General features: G+C 39.2%; 1 protein-coding gene across 1 annotated transcript in view; it reads right to left on the bottom strand.

The window, feature by feature from the left end:
* Positions 1 to 21873, bottom strand: part of LOC308150889 (protein eyes shut homolog) — a gene marked incomplete at both ends in the record, with an annotated part of 157615 nt that overhangs the window by 84883 nt on the left and 50859 nt on the right. The window contains 7 exons of the mRNA XM_080523675.1: positions 678 to 802; positions 2476 to 2675; positions 3265 to 3343; positions 4282 to 4453; positions 8787 to 8932; positions 10631 to 10738; positions 11446 to 11542. Coding sequence (XP_080379801.1) covers positions 678 to 802; positions 2476 to 2675; positions 3265 to 3343; positions 4282 to 4453; positions 8787 to 8932; positions 10631 to 10738; positions 11446 to 11542 — 927 coding nt within the window. The remainder of the gene's footprint in view (positions 1 to 677; positions 803 to 2475; positions 2676 to 3264; positions 3344 to 4281; positions 4454 to 8786; positions 8933 to 10630; positions 10739 to 11445; positions 11543 to 21873) is intronic.

The following is a 21873-nucleotide window of genomic DNA, read 5'->3' as shown; positions in this document are numbered from 1 at the left end:
CACATCCCACATCCACCGTCTGAAGTGAATATCAATCAGATTCCCCCACAATCATTTCATTTTTTTGGGTACACACATAATACACAAACACAAGACAAAGGTTTGCTGGTGTGGAAAATAAAAAAGAACGTAAGACCCCGTACATTTTGAGGCAGTGTTGCCTTTTTTATCACCATCTCCTTTGATATTGTAACTGAATAATTTTATTTGAGGGGTATGAGGTACAGCGGCTCTGTAGGCCTCTGGTGACCTTGTGGCACAGTGCATGTCCTCCTTCAATCCACCAACTTTATAATGCAGGTGTTGAGATGAATTGTATGGTTGTGTTGTAATGTACTACTGTGTAGTACATGTAGTACATGTACATGTATGTAGTACTATGTGGAATTTCTTTCTTCTATGACAGCACTCAGAGCCTTAAAAGGCCATCTTTTATCCACTGACAAAAAACAGTCAAGCAGGATATGATGATATCTGAAGCCAGGGCTCGCTCTCCAGTTATGAATCTGCTCTCATCTTTCAGACGATGGGATGGGGAATTTGTAGTACAGGTAAGTACGTTGCTTGAATTCTCTGTGAGATGATGATTTGTGATGAATCTTCACAGTCCAACATTAGTACTCAAACTAATACAAACTTTGAGACAGCATAAATAAGGACTTTGTTCAGTGACTTACCAGACCTGCAGTGGCAAACGTAACCATTAATAAGATCTTGGCAGATGGCAGCATGGAGGCATGGATCTGAGCAGCATTCGTTAATATCCACCTCACAGAAGTCACCCATGAAACCTGCTGGACAGCTGAGAAAACATTTTGAAGGGAAATTATACAGTGCTGTATACTGTATATACGTATATGTTCCCAAATGCAAACATCACCATTACATGTTTTGATAACCTTTAAAAAAAAAATATATACAGTATATATATGTTACGGTACATGTGGGAATACGGTACATGTAGGAAAACTAGGGTTAGGGTTAGGTGCTATGTCGACTTGGTACATGCTGGCATGTCTAACCCTAACCCTAACCCTAATCCTAACCCTACCCCTAACCCTAACCCTAACCTAAATCAAGGACCCCAATTGAAATAAGCCAGTGGCTTTCTTGGGTTTTTATCCTGTTAGTTGACCTTGTATGTAATATGTACTTTCATGTACCTACTTCTGCAAATCTTCTAATAAAGTATTCAATCAATCTATCAAAAACCTTAACCCTAGCACCTAACCCTAACCTTAGTTTTCCCACATGTACCGTATTCCCACGTGTACCGTAACATATATACTGTCAATTATTGGATCAATTATCTAAATGAGAAAGCATGCGCCAAATGCTAATGTTATGCAGTAGTAGCACGTTGACATACAGTAGTGTGCTATTGTATATGGACAGTATCCTCTCACCAAGAACGTACCAGTATTCAGTACAATTCAATGTATGTATTTCACAAACATGTAACTTACGGCAAAACCAGTATACTAGTACACTACTTTAGCATTTCCTAAACAAAACAAAAAAAAACACTCACTAAATAAGCAGCAGAACCAGATGTTGTGTTAAGGCACCCAACTCAAATTAAAGTAATAATACAGTATAGCACAGTGACTTATTGCACCAAATCTCAGCATATGCGCTGAAGATAAGACAATGTAATTAACTGCAAGATGATGAGGGGCCTGCTGTGTCAGATCTACACACTATTACTGCACTGACTTTCCTTTATACACTTCACCACTCAGGGGAGAATGTGTCAATGTTAAATGACACACGCTGGTTACCTAACTAAACCAATCCTGGTGCAACTCAAACTGAGTGGTAACATGTCTTTACTTTGGTTGGAGGCATTGATTAACATTTTACTAAAATGGACATTAAGAACTACTGAATGCTACTCACTTATCAGAACATTGGATATGCCAAAAAAACATACCATCACCATGTCAGACAATATTTAACATAGTGATGTTCAAGTTCAAGTTCAAGTTTATTGTCATATGTATTAATACAATGACATTCTTCAGCCTCGTCTCTCTCTGTAGTATCACACAAAACAAACGTAGTCCACAATACAAACAAAACAACAATACAGTACAAGGTGCTTAGTGCAGGGTGTAAAGTGCCAAGTGCAGTGCGCATGGTTCAGCTACCTAACTGCCTAGCAACCTAACTGCTGTTGTTGTTTAGCAACCTAACTGCTGTTGTTGTTGTTGTTGTCTTTACACATTTGTGACAGCAGCTGGCCGTCCCATTACCTGCCTGTGAAAAGTGTGAACAATTTGAATAACATAGTTTTTCTCTGTTAGTTGATTTGAGGTGTACCAACTTTCAAATAGATATATGTTCTTAAACATTTTTTGTTACAATCTGCCCTTTCATAATCTGTAAAAAAATAAATAAAAAAAAGACTGTGGCCTACTTGTTCCCCAAAACACCAGCTGTTGTCACATTTCAAGGCATATTTGATTCACTAACCTGCAGGTAAAATGTGATCCTTGGCCATCAAGACAAGTCCCTCCATTGAAACACAGGGAGACATTGCCTTGGGTCTCTAGACAGACGTCTATGTCAATTTCACAGTTCTTCCCACTGTATCCATCCATACAAAAGCATGCATATTTGTCCATTAGGTCCACACATGACCCACCATTCAAACATGGACTGGAAGCGCACTCCTGTAGAACAGAAGATAGAGTACAAGAATAGATGACACAAATAACCAGACATTATGGTACAAAGCCTTAGCAAATCAACCCGTCTGGAAGAGTGCATGCACCACTCTAATGAGCTACTGTACGTTTTTGATTGAACATTTAGGAAGGAGCTAAACAATACGTGAAAAACTCTAGATTAGGATTAATCGTTAGTCGACTGAAAATGATCTGATTATTCATTCCACAGGAACCTTGGGGAGACCTACTAAGCAGCCTGGCTGTGTTTCATCTCTGGGGTCCAGTTGAAACTGAGCTGGGTATTAAATCAATTAGGGATCATAACGACCTATTTCTCTTTAATCAGGTATTTGTACGATGCTTACAGGATCCTACTAGTTCAATTGACTCATCCTGTACAAGAATCAATGTGGGCTTGTGGAAGGGAAAAGATCACACAGAGAATTTAATTCTCAGAATTCGGGGGTTTTGGAAAACACTTTACTGAAGCACTGTAAAAAGGTTCTATCGATGACCTTCGTGCTCTGACTCAGAGAAACAAGGCCAGGGAAGACTGTAAATGCTCAGCCCACTGGTCTAAAGTTCAACTCACGTCAATGTTAGTTTCACATCTGGTACCGGTCCATCCCCTATCACAATGACAGGAGTAAGCACTCACTCCGTCACTGCAGCTGAGAAGATCAAAAGAAACACAGTCAGACGGGATCCTGCTCTGATTGCTCTCTTGGCGACCTAGTGGTAATCAGACACACTTTCAGAACTTGCCAATTTGTAATGTGCAATTGAATTTTAGTCACTATGTTTCTAGAACTTGGAATCATCTACACAGGGTTGACCTACAGTTGATTTCTCAATAATTATTTCCCCTTAAAGTGACACTTCATTTCATTGTCCAGGTCACCCATGGGCATCTGAAAACAGCAAATGCCTTCAATGCTTATGCAAAAGAAGTATCACTAGATTGAAGATGTTACCCTCAGTGAATTATTTAGAGGTAATCACATGGTTTTGCAAACTACAAGGAGCTTTAGGGAGGAGTGAGCTTACTGTTCCCTTTAGCTACTGCCTGGCTTGTTTATAGCTATAGTGCATCTAGCCTATCTCTTGTGTTTACGAATGTGGATCTTAGCTTATCCACTTTTGCTGGCTGGGAGGCGCAAAGCATTTTGGACAGTGTAGGAAGTTCATCATTCAAACTATTAGCCCCTAGAATAATATTTTCTCGCTTGAATTGTTTTTATATTTTCTGTCCATTTTGACAACAAAGACCACTAGTAACATACTGTTATGATTTTTGTGTCAGACCCCAGGAAGACTAGCTAATGTCATGGCATACGCTAATGGGGATCCTAATAAACAAACAAACAAACAAACAAACTAACTGTTGAGTTGTGGTGAGAATCAGTGACATGTTCCTTTAAAGGGAAGTTACATGGTGTATATTGAAGATGCGCTGAAATAAAGTGCCACATATGCGTGTTAAAACATGCAGCATCATTCTGCCACCTGTAACTACACTGGTGAAATGTATAATTAAAAATAATTCCACTCCATTTCAGGACTAACATTTTCAGGACTAACATTTTATGGATAATGAAAGCTTGCTTACCTCCCATGAAGGCAAGGGCCTGACATGCATTCGTCAATGTTGGTTTCACAATTAAAGCCTGTGAAACCACTAGCACATAAGCACTGGTATCGATTGGGACCATCGATGCATCTCCCGCTGTTTTGGCACGGGTCTGAGACGCATTCGTCAATATTAAGTTCACACCACATCCCTAAAAAGGAATAAATGTGTGAATTGATATGAATAACAAAACAGTTTGAAATCACCATTAACTATTCATACTAAATCACATTTTGATTGTAAAGTAGATGTCCTTAATGGAAAGTGCCACGTCTAGCTTATCTATTTGTAGAGCAGATGACCCCATGTGCCAGGCCACAACCTCCACACACACCCCTAGCAGACTCACACTCCTCTCCTTTGAAGTAAGAGATAAGCACTCACAAAGGAAAGTGACTCCATGGGAAGTCCCCACCCCACCACCCCCACCCCCCACTACGAGAGAACACATAGTCTTGAAATGTCAGAGACAAAAGGGGAACTAGCCTGGAAAAGTCCAGTGGAATCAGTACCTGGTTGGTTCAGAATGTAAAGAGTGGATATACTAAGATGATGTGTGATATGTGTTATGTTTAGGATAGCTCCAAAGTTTTAAGTGTTTTGACACTGACAATGTACTCTCAAATGACTGTTTAGTGTCTACATGTTGCAGGAATACTGAGATAGATGATCCTATGTGTTAAACGAAAGTACAAGATACTATCATCCACAGAATGTTCAATAAAAGTAAGAGAGACATTTAGAATGAAATGTTGAATGTGATGCCCAGTTATGTGCAATATGACAACCCTAGTCGTTTTATCTGTACAGTATAGTATAGTGGATAGTGTACATAGCCTTTATTTATGTAAACTAGCTCCTTTCCCTTCTTGTTTTTTTTGTTTTTTTTTTCTCTTCCTAGCACCAGGGGAGCCACCCCTCCCAAATTTCGTTGTTTGGTACCTGTACTATAGCAATGACAATAAAGACCATTCATTCATTCATTCATTCAGTTGATCTCTGACTAGTTACGGTTCGTCTGGGGTTATAAGCTCACACCAGGTCGCTTCCCCCTTTCAGAGCTCATAAACCGATGTTGTCATGACAATCTTTAGTGGACGAACATCCAGTTGTTTACTGGCCTAGCTGAGGCAGCTTGGAGACTAAATTTACTCACACCCACGATATTCCAATTACTAATATTGATAACGTGATGTGTATCGTATGTCAGACCCATTCATCAATTACCGTACCGCCTGTGAATCATCCCAGTCATCAAACCTTCATTCCATTCAGTCATTCACTGCCTATCTCAGTGTTTTGTGCTTTTATATTACTGTTTAGTTATAAAATATTATAATAAAAGATATTTATATTTTATTATATTTTGATCCCTGTGTCCGAGCCCTACTTGTGAATGAAAGTCAGAATTCGCTTCATTTAGAGGGTTGAGACTATAGATATTGCCTTTATAGCCCTGCCTTTATAGTTACCAATTGATTGGAATAAAAGCAGATCAATCATAAACAATTTTAATTGTAATAATTCATAAAAACATTACACGTAGACCTATACCTTTTAGTTTGTAGTAGAACACATATGATTGGTTTGGTTACATCTAGACAAATTGTACATGAGTGCAATATCTGTCTTTGTGTTGCTCATCGTTGTTCACTGATTAACCTCACAGCTGTATAATAAGTAACTGTATCACAACACATCTATAGGTGGCTAGAGTACGGTAATAGATGCTTTTCTCCACAGTCAACACTCAAGACAAGAAGACCTGTTTTGACCTGGAATGTTATTTGAAAATATATCATTACTGTTGGCCTGATATTGTAGGGGTAACATGGAAAACTAATTACCGGTATCCACAGCCATACAAGTGAACAACATCGCTGCCATTACAAGAAGAAGATGGATCCCCATCCAACCATGTGCTGACTAGGGGATCTATAACATTCACTGTCACTCAGGGGAATATACGTCTGTATAATGTATAAGTCTGTAAATTAACTATATTCTTCTTTATTTTACAGAATATAAATAACTGCAAAGTGTTATTTTACTGTAATTTGAAAGCTTTTGATAAAAGCAACCAAGTTGCCAGTCTTTTTACAGATTTTCTATTTATTTATTTTTAAAAATTAAATGTACAACAGTTTGAGATAATTGGTTGGGTGGGGTAGTGGTGGTCTGGGTGGGGTAGTGGTGGTCTAGTGGATAGTGAACCACACCACTCCTAGTGTGCCCTTGAGTAAGGCACTTAGCCCTCAGTTACTCCAGGAGGAATGTCCCTGTAATTCGTAATTGTAAATCGCTTTGGATTAAAAGTGTCTGCTAAATAATGATACAATTCTAAGTTCTAGGATAATGTATAGGATAGACGGGTGAATTTCAAAGAAAGATCTATATACAGTAGGTGATCCAAACCCATTTGTATGGGGTCCCACACAGCACGACCAATTCATTATGTAACTTTTTATATGTAGGCCTATGCCATTATACCCTGAAACATGCATTCTGAGTAGTAAACCTGCAGCACAGGCAATGTATATCGTTCAAAACGTACAAACCATAATTTGCAATAAGATTAAATAAAGTCTATCTGAATCTGCACTTCCTTGACTGGGTAGATAAATAATGCATTTTGACATCTGGCTTTTTCTTCTTATGAAAAGCAATGCAGGAGGAGGATTAGAAACCTGTTATGTTTAATCCTAATGTTAACCTTCTTAAAGGATCTTCTAGTATTCAACTGAGAAAGTGAGAGAAATTAAATAATAATCTTCAGTTTATATCCTCAATTACCTCTCACAGCTGGAAGTTTTTAAATCCACAAACTATTATCAGATTTCTATCCCATTGAAGGAAGTCGTTGAGGCTCAGCCTGCACCCTGAGAGGATGAGGATTACATGGGCCGTGCAGGAGACACTGTGAAAAGGTATTCTCCCAAGTTAATACACAGTTGCAGGGCTGGTCGAATCAGTCTGTGAAAGGGCAGTCGTTAGGATTATTAAAACTACCGTATCCACATATGATCATTATACAACTTTGAAATGTGAGGCAGTATAATTACAATACTAAATACAATATCAATACAAAACTGTTCAAAAGCTCTCAATCAGTATATATTTTTTACAATCTACATGACAATGCTCATGGCATGGAAAGGAATGTGCTAATTAGGCCTCGTAAGCATGGACAGAAATGTTCATTTTACTCCTAATCACAAAATAACCCATCTGTTAAAAACATATAATAGTATTTCTAGACCATCAATCTAGTCATGTCCTATATTAGCAAATTGTGATTGCTTACCGATAAAAGGATTCACTAAATCAAAACTTTTAAGAGATTTGGACGCTTACGTTACATTTATTCCGAAAATGTATTCAGACACCACATCTAATACGTACATAAATCTGTATTCAAATTAATGGAAAGCCACCTAGCTATAATACCTGACCACTTTATTTTCATGGCAACATGCAGAGTTGAAATTAATGTTGACATTCCATATGCAGAGGACTGTGGAATCCCTGGTGGATGAAGCCAGTAATTATGAGAATAAATTTGATAACAGCATAAAAGTGACACATAGAATTACAGTATTTCAGTAGCAGTAGCGCAGATGACACATCATAGCAGCTGCATAGAAAAAACACTTTCAATTTGGAAAATCATTATGTGGTAGATTAGCCTGAACAGCATAAGCAGCACACGGTTTTGTTATACATCCCTCTCTATCCAGTCTTTTTGTTTCCTCTTTGAAAAGTTGCAATGCTGTTACACTACATGTCTTAGTAGAGCAAATATTTTGTATGAGCTCAAGTCGGTTGAACCAATCCAAAAGATATCCTCTGGCCTTGCTCCCTGGGGAGGACCCTGTTTCCTCCGATGAGCAAGGGAGAAAGTAATGACATGTACTATGCTGAGCGTGGGCCTACTAATAAAAGCTGCTTCTGTGGGAATTGGGCCATGTGTGTGTCAGGTTTTGCTCTCCAGAGTGGCAATACCTCAGAGATTTCCCCCCTTTTTTCTGGACTGGAAAAGGATAAATTGATGATACAGGTGTAGAAGACAAATGAAATTAATCTTCCCACTACCTGACAGGAATCATGATTAGATGGTCTGAAAAAAAAGAAACGCTCAATATTGGTCTCAAAAAATAAAATCAAAAGAAAATGGAATGAAGTGAAACAACAGGAGTGTGGTGAAACTAAAGAGCCCCAAAATAATAAAGGCAACTAAGAGACATTGAGGAGATTCCTTCAGATAAAAAAAATATATTTTGTTATCTCTCTTGAAACATTAAATCAAATGGACCCTAGTACGTACCATAGGATTAATTAAAAAGCCATAACCATTGTGTCGCAGTTTCTATTTTAAGCCAGTTCAGTGTCAGAGCAGCCCTGATAGCAGGCCAGACCCACTGCAGTCATGATAAGCTTAGCCTCTCACATTGATCTCTTTGTCACCGAGGGGTAAAGGGATCTACCTGAGTATCCAGGGCGACAGACACACTCGAAGCCCCCAGGCTTGTTGATACAGATGCCCTCGTGGTGGCAAGGTGAAACTTCACACTCATTCACATCCAGGTCACAAAGGGTGCCGAAGTATCCAGGTGGGCAATTGCAGCGAAACCTAGTAAATAGTATCACAAAGAAGCAGAAAATCAGGAAATCTATGACTAATATTACATTGATCATACAATACTTTTCAGTTTTCCAAAAAATGCCGGTCGAGAGAGGACGCTGGCGTTGCTTGTTTTCACCATTTCTCCGCACAAAATCTAGATATACTTGCAGTATACAGAGTAGATTGTCCTACAAAGACACTTAGATTTAGATTTAGTAATCTAAAAATGTTTTAGACCCCTATACTTTCTTTTATTTATTTATTTGTTACTTTTTATTTTACTACTCGATCTTTTCAGTTTGTAAAGCATCTTTGAGTGTCTAGAAAATCGCTAATGTATTATTATATTATTATTATTACACTTCAGTGTTTACCACAAGGAGCATACACTACGTCTACTGTGTAAACTCCTCTGTTCACTAAACATGAGTAATTTACCAGTGTATTACTATGCTATAATCTATTTCCAAATTACATTACGCTACATAGTACATATGTGACTGCTCCTGGTGTTTCTGGACACCCCTTGGAAATGAGAAAGACGTGAAATTCGTCTTGATTTTTTTTCCTTTTTTTTTTCTTCAGATTTTCGTTTTTTTAGCTAACATTCAACTCGAAGTACAGTACATACATTTCTAAATTACACAACACTGCTGCATATGAATGAGGCATTACACAAGCTCTGTGTTGAATGTACTTTGAGGCATTACATCATTAATTGGTAATAAGGATCCTCGTTGATTGATTTATTGTTGAAAAAAATAAAATATTGTTTTTCCACTATCCACTGTATCCTACTATCCTACTGTTCTGCGCTCAACGAAACAACTTACAGTCTTTCAACAATCCAACCCGGCAGTTCTAGGATCCCTACATCTGTTCTTACAGCACAGTATTAATCATTCCCACTACCCACCACCTCCCCAAGAAAAACAGGAGCACTCCAATGACACACTGAGGCTTACTTTGAGGTGATAACCTTGGGAGACAAAAAACGGCTTCTTGCAAATTAGACCCTCACTGTACTGTATATAAATATATCCACATGCATTGTAGACTGAAGTGTAAACAGAAAAAAAGCCAGTCTGGGACCCAGTGAGTATACTGCAGTCAGATTCATTACCGTAGCACAGATAGACGTTGGCCTTGTTTTCGTCAGGGAGACGGAGAGGTAGGAACCTAAAACACACCTGACGTGAACTCCCAGGACTGCACAATCACATGAGTGCTCTGAGCAGAGCCCGGGTCACATGGGAGCAGCTTCATGACAGGGAGACAAACTGGAGACAAACCATTTAGGACTTAAATTGGCCCTGGGACTTCTCTGCCCATCTGTGTGACCAAGCAGAGAAGCCCTGGGGCTCCCATTAAGCACAGTGGAGAGAGAGGCTCCACTGGAGTAAACCCAATCTAGAGGCATGATGTGTTCCTGCTGAATTTGCTCTCTGTCTTGAGTATGGCAGCTTATATATGTCAAGGATGAATAAAGGCATGTTATATAAGCTGCAGCACTTTGGGAGAATAACACCACTACTACTTCATTGGGCTTATTTAAGTTTTTTTTTTTTTTGTTCCTGCCTGGTTCAAAACAAATACTTTTGAAATAGTGGTTTGGGCTCCACTGCCATACTCACTTTGTGAAAGTTTAAATGAAGGTAAGGGGAATAGCAAAGCCATACAAAGGTGTAGCCTATTGGTACCAACCTGTTTACAAGGTCTTCGCAAATGCCTCCATTTTGGCAGGGCCCTGAGACGCATTCATTGACGTCCTCTTCACAGTGCAGGCCAGAGAACCCCGACTTACAGTCACAGCTGCAAACAAATGAATCATTAATATTGATATTGCGCTTACAAAATAGACAATTATTTTGTTTACTGGTGGGCCACACATGTGAGAAGAAAATCCAAAAATGGATCAATGAAAATTAATTAATTGATATTAATTACACACCACTTTCAGATTGATTGCACAATTAGATATTGGTTGTATAGGCCTAACTAAACATTAAATGGAGCTGTTATGAAGGCGCTTAATGTAAGAATGTGAGGAAAGGAAGCTGGTTATTGAATTGACCTCATTTCCACTCTAGATGTGGGCTATGGAGCCACAAGGCATTCTTTTTGTGTGGCTTTTGTGGAAACATGTCATGAGCTCTACTCATAACAGTTGGTTTAACCACATCAAATGCTTTGTTTTCTCTGGTGTAACGCAATCCTGACGCAATCGGATCTCTCGGCTGTGATAAGTACGTGTTCATTATGCTTCTGGAATCATCATAAGGAACCACGTCTTTGTTTTATATAGAGCTCAAACACTTGTTTCACCGTGTTTGATCATTATTGTCATCTTGGAGTTAATTGTGCTCATTACTAGCTCATAACTGCTCAATTAGGAGTAGGAATTGGGGTAATTGATATCATAAACACTCATCTGTTGGTGTATTAAAAAAAAACATTCTCATTCAAGTATCTCTTGAAAAAAATGTACATGGATATGAGGTGCTCATAGGTGTCTTTACCTGTAACTGTTGACCCCGTCCAGACAGTAGCCCTGGTTCTGGCATGGACCTGAGCTACACTCGTTAGTGTCAATTTCACACCGAGTTCCTTCAAATCCTGAAAGATAGATGAGATGGTCATGGTTCAGTAAGCCCCGCTACATCCTGAGGTGCGTCAAGAGCGATGATAACAAAGGCCCTGGTGAATGCCATTTTAATGGAACTAGTAGCCCCTGTAGCATATCTCATCTGCCAGCCCTCAGCACTCACTGTTTCCCCTCAGAGAGTATATAAGTCTAATAATACTTCGGTGCCACAGACAGATTGGTCTGAGGGTTAGTGGTATGGGGGGTGGGGGGGGCTGGGGTGGACGGTCTTGTTAAGTTGGGGGAAGAGGAAGAGGCTAAGCCCAAGAGCTCCTTTGCCCTTGTTCATTAGGGGGTGAGGGAATAGGATGGCTAAGCAGCTCAGCATGGATGCTTTGTGGCATCTCTGAAGTCAGGCTGGGACTGGAGCTAGGAATATTCTGCCTGTCAGAGGAATTCCTTTGGTGTTTTGACTGCTGGTGGTGCTCTGCTCCATCTTGAGATTTTCTTCTCCTCCATAAAGGAACAACGGTACTGCAAACGATGTATGTAGCCAGGTTGCTAGCAAATATAATGCTGTTTTATATAAGAGCATGCATCCCTACTTTGAAAGTGAGGTATCTAAATACAGTAAATCATAAACATCTGATCAAAAATATGGATCAAGATGACGCTTTGATAAAAAGACCTGCAAACCTAATTGATATAGGCAGAAATGGGAAAGCATTTGTTTAGACAATTCATAACATAGGGAAAATAATTTTGCTAAGTTTCATGTCATGCCTCAAAGATACACTTATGTGCCATATCTTTACTCATTGCATACCGCCCCTTCCCTGTCCCCATAGTTATTGGCAGCCACTCTAGTTGATAGTGTTCTATTAAGCTAAGGGGTGTGCTGGAGAAGGTAGGCTAACCACCACTCAAAAAACCCCTCTCAAATTCGAAGATGGAGCTATGGATGCAAGCACTGAGAGTCCATGAGATCAATCTGATAGTTTTATTTTGAAATATACATTGCCAGTTTGCAAATACATGGTCTACAAACAATTGCAGGGCTCCAGACTAACCTTAGCCCTGGTGGTACTGGTGCCACCAACATTTTCCAATCCATAAAAAAAGCTATGTGCAAGAAGTGGAAGTATTGAACACAGCAAGAAAAAGCACTAAACCAATGTATGTCACTAATGAGTTCTCCCTACCTGTGCTAATTAGAAATAGCTGGGGTAGTGCATGTTGGTGGGTAAGGACTTCCACTCTTTCCAAAAGGGTTTCCCACCTCTGAATGCAAACAAACAAATCATTTGTCACCAAGCTTTCCTGCATAGAAATATCTCATGACAACGGATCACCAATTCTATCATGAGCTCAAAGCTTATGAAAGAAACCCTCATGCCAATACTTGGTGAAGGCGATGCTGGTACTCTAACTGTAAGGCTCTGTGCACACTGTGGGTTGTGACAATGAACGGAGGTCCGCGGGAAACAGAGACAAAACACAATATCTGGTGAATTATGGGACAGCACAAATTTCCCACGCTGAGCTGTCAGTCAAAGCAATAGCAGAGCAGCACCTCGGGGACAATTTCAAATGTCAACGCAATATAATGCATCTGCTGCCACCAAGCAGTGACTGGAGGCTCCTCTTTGTCAGAGCACAGAGCAGGCTACCTAAGGCTCACGCTCAGGCACTCATTCCATCATCTGGCTGGAGCCGTGCGCTCACTGCTACCACCACCGAGCGTCTCCGTGGAGATGAGCAGCGTGGATAATCCCCAGGACAAATCATTGTGGAAAAAAAGAGACGCAAGTAAATGTGATGGACATTTCAATCAAAACATGACAGATGATTTTGAGGGTGAGAACGTGGCGTTAGACTGTTTTATTCCTGATAATTGTCTTGTCGTCATAGACGCTGTCACTTTGATACCACTACTCTACAAGGATTTCATATTATATACTGGGCCTAGCAGCATCACAATGACAATGTAGACACAGTAGGAAAAAACATAATCAAAACAGCCTCTGGCAACACAGAGTGTTCTTCTTTGACTTCATTATTCAAGAATGCAACATGGTAAATCAATACAAGAGGCTGCCAATCAGATAGAATTCAATTTATACCTGCAGGAGTAAGAGTTGCATATTATACAGTACAGTGGCTGTATAATGGAACTCATTGCATGCACGCTCAGTATGACTTCCTATTGTCTGAATTTGCAGACAAATCTAAGATGCCACCATTCCTAATTATCTAGCAAATAACTGGGCATATAAGGTTGTATTGTATCAAGCATACGACATTCTATGCAACATAATTGATAGATAGTGCCAAAGGTTTATTAATAGGCTAGATAAATGAGCTGAGGTGAACTTATTCACCTATTAGTCCCTATTATTTTTTTTATATCTGTGTTCAACTTAGAGGATATAGCTTGCAGCTAATTAGCCCCAATGACTGTGGCCATCGATCTCACTAGCCCTTAATTTATGGCCATTTCTGAAGCTATATTTTATTAGATTATGAACTGAAGATAAAGGCAATGCTGCTGCTTTTCTCACATTTCATGGTGAAGCATTAAATGGTACATGGGAATTGTTGGCCACTACAACTGCTGTATACAGTACTCTGCTGGTGCTGTCATATTGCACAGGCCTACAGAATTCCAAAATGGCCACCATCCGTAAGATATAAGATACATCTGGATGTTCCATATGATGCTATATAAATCACTGAATAAGTGATATCGCTCATTCAAAATAACTGTTTGAATAGATTGGACTACATGCCATGACAAAGCTTAAATCCTTTTACTGTATAAAGCTATCCCAGGCAATGGTGCTCCAAAACATCCAGAGATTACTAAATAAGGAGCAATTCACCAGGTAATCATGGGAGGCCATCAGAAACAGGAATGCTTCACTGTTGCCCATTATTAAGGACACAGTGGAAGCCTGGATATTTACTAAATGTTCAATGAGGGAAGAATAAACATCAGTGGGAAGTGCCATCAGGGGACAGGAAGCAGGTGTGTCATGTTGAGGTCTGCCCTTATGGCTCTTCTAAACTGAAATGAAACAGACCAGCATACTAACACAACATTGGTTTGTCAGTGAGGACATTTCTACAGGACTGCCCTCAAATGCCACCGCAAAGCATAATTATGTAATATCTTTGTAAGCTGGGTTTATAGTCATATCGGTTGGCCAACCACCTTCATAACCACTGAGATGCAACAAATGGGGTGTACTAGGATGAGGGGTCACCCAGGGCTACCATACAAATATAATCAGGAGCTCCATCAGATACCTCTTTATGTAGCCTACATACTCAGCAACACTTTACAATAATGTTCAGTAGTAGATACTTTGTGAACTGTTTGTAAACAATTTACTTGCCATTTATTAATCATTAGTAAATGTCAGCAAGCAATCTATGAATAGTAGTGTATATGTTACGGTACATGTGGGAATACGGTACATGTGGGAAAACTAGGGTTAGGTTAAAACATTGTCAGCGTAAAAGATCAGCATAGCCTATACAGTAGCTGCAGGTAATTATTAACAGATAATCCAATGTTGTTGATGTACTGTAAATAGTCAAAAGAAACGGACCAATAATTGATCCTTGTGGAACACTCTTTGTTATGTCCAAAAAACCCTGATTCAGCACAATCAGTTAAAACACACTGCATTCTGTTTGTCAAACCATCTACATGAAGCCGGATCCAGGCCTATTTGAGACAACCTCTGAATGAGTAGGTAATGGTCGACCATATCTATAAATAAGGCAGCACAATGTTTTTTTTGTGTTTCAGCACAATTTATCACATCATCTAAGACAAGTGTAGCAGCTGAGACTGCTATGACCAGGTCTAAAGCCAGATTGCGGCACATTTAGAATATAATGAGTTTCGTTGTTTGGTACCTGTACTGTAGCAATGACAATAAAGTCCATTCATTCATTCATTCATAATGGGAAGATAAAAGGGTAAAGCGAGACAGCTTGGATATTGGGCGGTAGTTATCTACAGTTAGGTCCATATATATTTGGACACAGACAGAATTGAATGAATGAATGAATGAATGAATGAATGAATTAATTAATGAATTGTAGTTATTTTAGCTGTTTACCAAAACATCTTCAAGTTACAAGTTACAGTTATATTATGGGTTTAAGTGCAGACTCTCAGCTGTAGGGTAAGGGTATTCACATCCAAATTGAAGGAAGGGTTTAGGAATTACAGCTCTTTATGTAGCTCCCTTTTTTTCAAGGGACCAAAAGTAATTGGGCAATTGACTCAAAAGCTGTTTCATGGGCCAGTGTGGGCTATTCCTTCCTTCATTTCTTTATCAATTAAGCAGGTAAAAAGTTGATTCCAAGTGTGACATTTGCATTTGGAAGCTGTTGCTCTATACACACAACATGCGGTCAACAGAGCTCTCAATGCAAGTGAAACAGGCCATCCTTATGCTGCAAAAACAACCCAAAAATCCAACTGAGAGATAGTGGGAACATTAGGAGTGACCAAATTAACAGTTTGGTACATTCTGAGAAAAAAAGAACGCACTGGCGAGCTTGGCACCACAAAAAGGTCTGGACGTCCATGCAAGACAATAGTGGTGGATGATCACAGGATCCTTTACATGGTAAAAAAAAAAAACTTCACAATATCCAGCCAAGTGAAAAATAGTCTCCAGGAGGTAGGCATATCATTATTAAGTGTACCATAAAGGGAAGACTTCACACGAACAAATACAGAAGGTTCACCACAAGGTGCAAGCCATTCATAAGCCTCAAGAATAGAAAGGCCAAATTAGACTTTGCCAAAGACCATCTAAAAAAGTCAGCCCAGTTCTGGAACAGCATTCTTTGGACAGATGAAACTAAGATCAACCTTTACCAGAATGATGGGAAGAAAAAAGTATGGAGAAGGCTTGGAACAGCTCATGATCCGACGCATAACACATCATCTGTAAAAAACGGTGGAGGCAGTGTGATGGCAGGGGCATGCATGGCTTTCAATGGCACTGTATCACTAGTATTTATTGATGATGTGACAGAAGACAGAAGCAGACAGATAAAAAGACAGATACATTCTGAAGTGTTTAGGGATATACTGTGTGCTCAGATTCAGACAAATTCAGCAATGTTGATTGGATAGGGCATCACAATACCGATGGACAATGACCCAAAACATACTGCGTGCTTACCCAGGAGTTTTTTAGGCAAATAAATTGAATATTCTGCAATGGCCGAGTCAATCCCTTGATCTCAACCCGAACAAGCATGTATTTCACTTGCTATAGACAAAACTAAATGCAGAAAGACCCACGAACAAACAACAACTGAAGACCGCTGCAGTAAAGACCTGGCAAAGCATCACAAAGGAGGAAACCCAGCATTTGGTGATGTCCATGGGTTCCAGACTTCAGGCAGTCATTGCCTTTTTGGGGGAATTTTAAGCAGGGCATGTAGTCACAAACACAAAAATGGTACAAGAGTCCTCTTTGATCAGACTTCACTTAATGCCATGATGCAGACAATACCGTCTTCATATACATCTGCTTCACTCTAGTGGATAGTGTACATAGCCTTTATTTATGTAAACCAGCTCCTTTCCCTTCTTGTTTTTTTTCTCTTTTTTTTTCTTTCCTAGCACCAGGGGAGCCACCCCTCCCAAATGTCGTTGTTTGGTACCTGTACTATAGCAATGACAATAAAGACCATTCATTCATTCATTCATTCATTCATTCACTCTAGCAAGTAGACAATAACTGTTAAAGATATGGGGAGAGATAGTGAAGGCCTTAGCTAAGACGTAAAGATAGTGCAAGAAACATAGTACTAAGAGATTAATTTGATTATGCATTAGAATTATTAGTTAGATAAGTATAGGGGGTAAACTGGGATAGACTTTAGACGGTTTAAAAAAAAAAAGTGGGGCTTTGGGATGTTAGGATGTGTTGTGATGTTTGTCAAGGTGTGATGTGTTGTGATGTTTGTCAAGTTGTGATGTGTTATGATGTATATCAAGCTGTGAGGTGTGGTGATGTATGTCAAGTTGTGATGTGTTGTGATGTATGTCAAGCTGTGATGTGTTGTGATGTATGCCAAGCTGTGATGCGTTGTGATGTATGTCAATTTGAGATGTGTTGTGATGTTTGTCAAGTTGTGATGTATTGTGATGTTTGTCAAGTAATGTGTGTATAATGTTTTGTGTAAAAAGAAAATGGAAAATAAAATCTTACAAAAAAAAAAAAAGACAATAACTGTTACAATGAAAACAAAAAATTGCTAGTGGTTGACTACTATCGAGTAACTGGGGACTGGAAGATGTGGGCGCAGTAGACCATCTGACCGGATTCAGCCAAACCACAATTTGTCTCCAATAAAAAGCCTGCAGAGATAAAATGCTGGTTAAAGGCATTAGTTATCTCAATTCTCTCTGTAATGGGGCTAGAGTCTGATAACACTGCTTCAGGTAGGGATTGAAGAGGCATTTCCATGCTTCAGGGCGTTAATTGTTTTTCTAAATGTTATAGGATCACCAGCAGGATCCAAAATACCACTTAAGAAGATTTAGATGTTAGATATTTCTTAATTCATGATGAGCCAAAACATTATGACCACAGACAGGTGAAGTGAATAGCATTGATTACAATAGCACCTGTAAAGGGGTACGATATATAAGGCAGCAAGCGAACAGTGGGTTCTTGAAGTTGATGTGATGGATGCAAGAGAAATGGGCAGAAGTAAAGACCTGAGTGACCGTGACAAAATTGTTATGGCCAGACGACTGGGTCAGAGCATCTCTGAAACTGCAAGGCTTGTGGGGTGCTCACGATCAGCAGTGGTGAGTACCTACCAACAGTGGTCTAATGAGGGACAAACCACAAAGAGGCGACAGGGTGTTGGGCGCCCAAGACTTATCGATGTGCAAAGGCAATGAAGGCTATCCCAATAGCATATTAGGCAGGTGGTCATAATGCTTTGGCTCATCAGTGTATAATTTCTTAGTTGTCTGAAAAATCTGCCAATGAGCTACTGTGTCTGTTTTTCTAGCTTTGGCTCAGGCCTGGTTTTATTTCTCAACAAAAGGATATCTGAAAGTTCTGAGAAATACCAGGGATTAGTTCTATTCTTGTATGGTCGTGATTAGCATCTATAAATGTAAACATGACAAGTGGTCACGAATGTAACCAACGTCTCATCATTATAATCCAGTACACAAACCAGTCTTGAAACCCCTCTACAGGTGTTTGACATGCATGTTAGTAGAAGTTATGATTAATGGTAATATGACGTTTTTAAATTATGGTAATAATATTAATTTGTGTCAATTTATTTTTTACCGCGTTAACGTTTCCAAATTAACCGTGATCGTTAACACGTTAACATTGACAGCCCTAATATATATATATATATATAGAGAGAGAGAGAGAGAGAGAGAGAGAGAGAGAGAGAGAGAGAGAGAGAGAGAGAGAGAGAGAGAGAGAGAGAGAGAGAGAGAGAGAGAGAGAGAGAGAGAGAGAGAGAGAGAGAGAGAGAGAGAGAGTGCCTTGTTGTTTACTTTGTGACAACTGTACCACCTCCTTCCAGGCTACTCTTCTGACTAACTTTCTGAGTGCCCAGTCAGAAATCTTGTAAGGAACTCCTGTGCGTCTGTTGATGATCGAGTGAAGTTCCTTCCACTTGCGGATAATGGCCTCACTGGTGCTTATAGGAACATTTAGGAGTTGAGAAATCCGTCAGTAACCAGTTCCATTACTATGCTGCTCAACACTCTTGTTGTGAAGGTCTTGGGAGAGCTCTTTGCCTCTAACCATCATGAGATGTTTCTTACATTTACATTTACATTTTTGGCATTTAGCAGACGCCTTATTCCAAAGCGACTTACAATCGATCATTTGACTAAGCAAGTAAATCATCAATTCACCAGTCGTAGCAGGAAGAGTAATCTAGCTCAGGCCAGGGGCCATTGGCAGTCGTCGTGATAGATCTTTCAATCTTTATTTTTTTATTTATAGACACTGGAGAAACAGTACAAGGGGGGAAGTAGGAATCTTAGGGGACACAGTATAGGGGGAAGCAGGTGTCTCAGGAGAAAGTACTGGAGGGGAGTAGATGTCTCAGGAGGAGCAGTTAAGATGTAACCTGAAGAGATGGGTCTTCAGTCTCTGATGGAAGATGGGGAGTGACTCTGCAGTTCTGACAACAGTGGGAAGCTTTATTGCAGGAAAGCTTGGTGACAAATTATGTTTACTTGCATTCAAAGGTCGGAAACCCTTTTTCAAAGCTCATAATGACTTACCCATCAACATGCATTAACCCAGCTGATTCTAATTAGCACTGGTAGGAGAACTCATTAGTGGTATAAGCTGGTTTAGTGCTTTTTCTTATGGTGTTCAATATTGTTGTTGAATACTTAAATCCCCCACAATATATGCATTCAATATTTAGCTGGAGAGATAATATCTGGTATTATATGGTATTAGAGGGATAGCACACTCATGGCTTAGAAGTTACCTAGATAATAGATATCAATATGTACAAATAAATAATGTAAAATCTGATTTATTGAAGGTTACTTGTGGGGTTCTAGGTTCTGTGCTAGACCCAAAACGGTTTGAACTGTACATAAATGATATATTTAAAGTGTCTACATTGTTAAAATTAATAAATAGTTTGGAAAAGCTTCTGAATATAGTGGAAAGGGAACTAAAAGTCTTAAAGAAATGTTTTGATATTAATATTTTTTTTTACAATAACTTGTGGTAATTCACAAACCAACAGTCAAGTTAAAATTATGATCAGTGTTGCTGAAATAGAAAGAGTGTATGCAAATTCATTTCTGGGTGTGATCATTGATCATAAATGATGTTGGAAACCACACATTCATAATGTAAAACAAAAAATCTAAAATCTAAAACCATTGCAATATTATATAAAACGAAATATATCTTCAATCAGAACTCACTATATACAGTCATGACCAAAAATATTGGCACCCCTGCACTTGTCAGATAATGCACCACTTCTCCCAGAAAATTCGTGCACTTACAAATGCTTTGGTATTCACATGTGTATTTCTTTTGTTTGCATTGGAACACAAAAAAGCTGAGAAAAAAAGCCAAATCTGACATCATTCCACACAGAACTCCAACAATGGACTCACCTGTGGCAGGTTACAGGTGCTGGCAATATAGAAATCACACTTGCAACCAGTTAAAATGGAGAAAGGTTGACTCAACCTGTGTGTCTGTGTGCACCACACTGAGCATGGAGAAAATAAAGGAGACAAAGAGGATGTCTGAGGATTTGAGGAAGAAAAAATTGTGATTGAAATTGAAAAACATGGACAGTCTCAAGGCTACAAATCTATCTCCATAGATCTTAATGTTCCTGTGTCCACTGTGCGCAACGTCATCAAGAAGTGGCATTGTAGCTAACCTCCCTGGATGAGGACGGAAGAAAATACTTTATAAAAAAAGATTGCAACAAAGGATTGTTCGAAGGGTGGATAAAAAACCTCAATCAACTTCCAAACAAATTCAAGCTGACCTGCAGATACAGGGTACAACAGTGTCAGCTGTTGTTAACATAATAGCATAGTTACAATTTAGTCACATACAGGAAAACAACCTGGAAGCATTTTCATGACTATAATAACATAGTGTATGTAATACTATGTAATAGCATGGTAATGTAATGTAGTTATCATACACAGAAAAACAATTTGGAAGCATTTTCATGACTACCACAACTTATTTGATAGCTTTCATCTCCAAGTCACATCCTGAGGCGTGATTAGCACCATGGCCCCAAGCACATTATGGTCCATTGTAACTAGCCTCTCCTAGCTTTACCCTCACTAGGGTGAATCGAAACTGACCTTAGTTTGAATGGCTCACCCATTATTTCAACCGTAATGGTTGTCAGCAACATACAGAAAGACAAAACAGTTATTTGCATGATCAATTTCGCAATTACATGTTGCGCAATCCCTTATGTTGAAACACAAGCTTATTGTTTTATGTTTTTTTCTAGTCAAGCCACAACATAGTTTTGCTCTGATATTTAATTTCTCCAGATGCATGATGCGATTCCTGCATTTCAGGTGTAGTGCTGAGGCACAAATGTGTACATTTCAAGCCTGCAAACTGCGACACTTTAAATGAATGTGCAATAACACTATGTGCAATATGACAACCCTAGTCGTCTATCTGTACAGTATAGTATAGTGGATAGTGTACATAGCCTTTATTTATGTAAACCAGCTCCTTTCCCTTCTTGTTTTGTTTTGTTTTTGTTTTCTTTCCTAACACCAGGGGAGCCACCCCTCCCAAATTTCGTTGTTTGG

The sequence above is a fragment of the Nansenia antarctica genome (genome assembly GCF_963989245.1).
Source record: "Nansenia antarctica genome assembly, chromosome: 1".
Taxonomy (NCBI): domain Eukaryota; kingdom Metazoa; phylum Chordata; class Actinopteri; order Argentiniformes; family Microstomatidae; genus Nansenia; species Nansenia antarctica.
The sequence above is the reverse complement of the archived record's forward strand: the minus strand, read 5'-3'. Positions and strand labels throughout refer to the sequence as shown.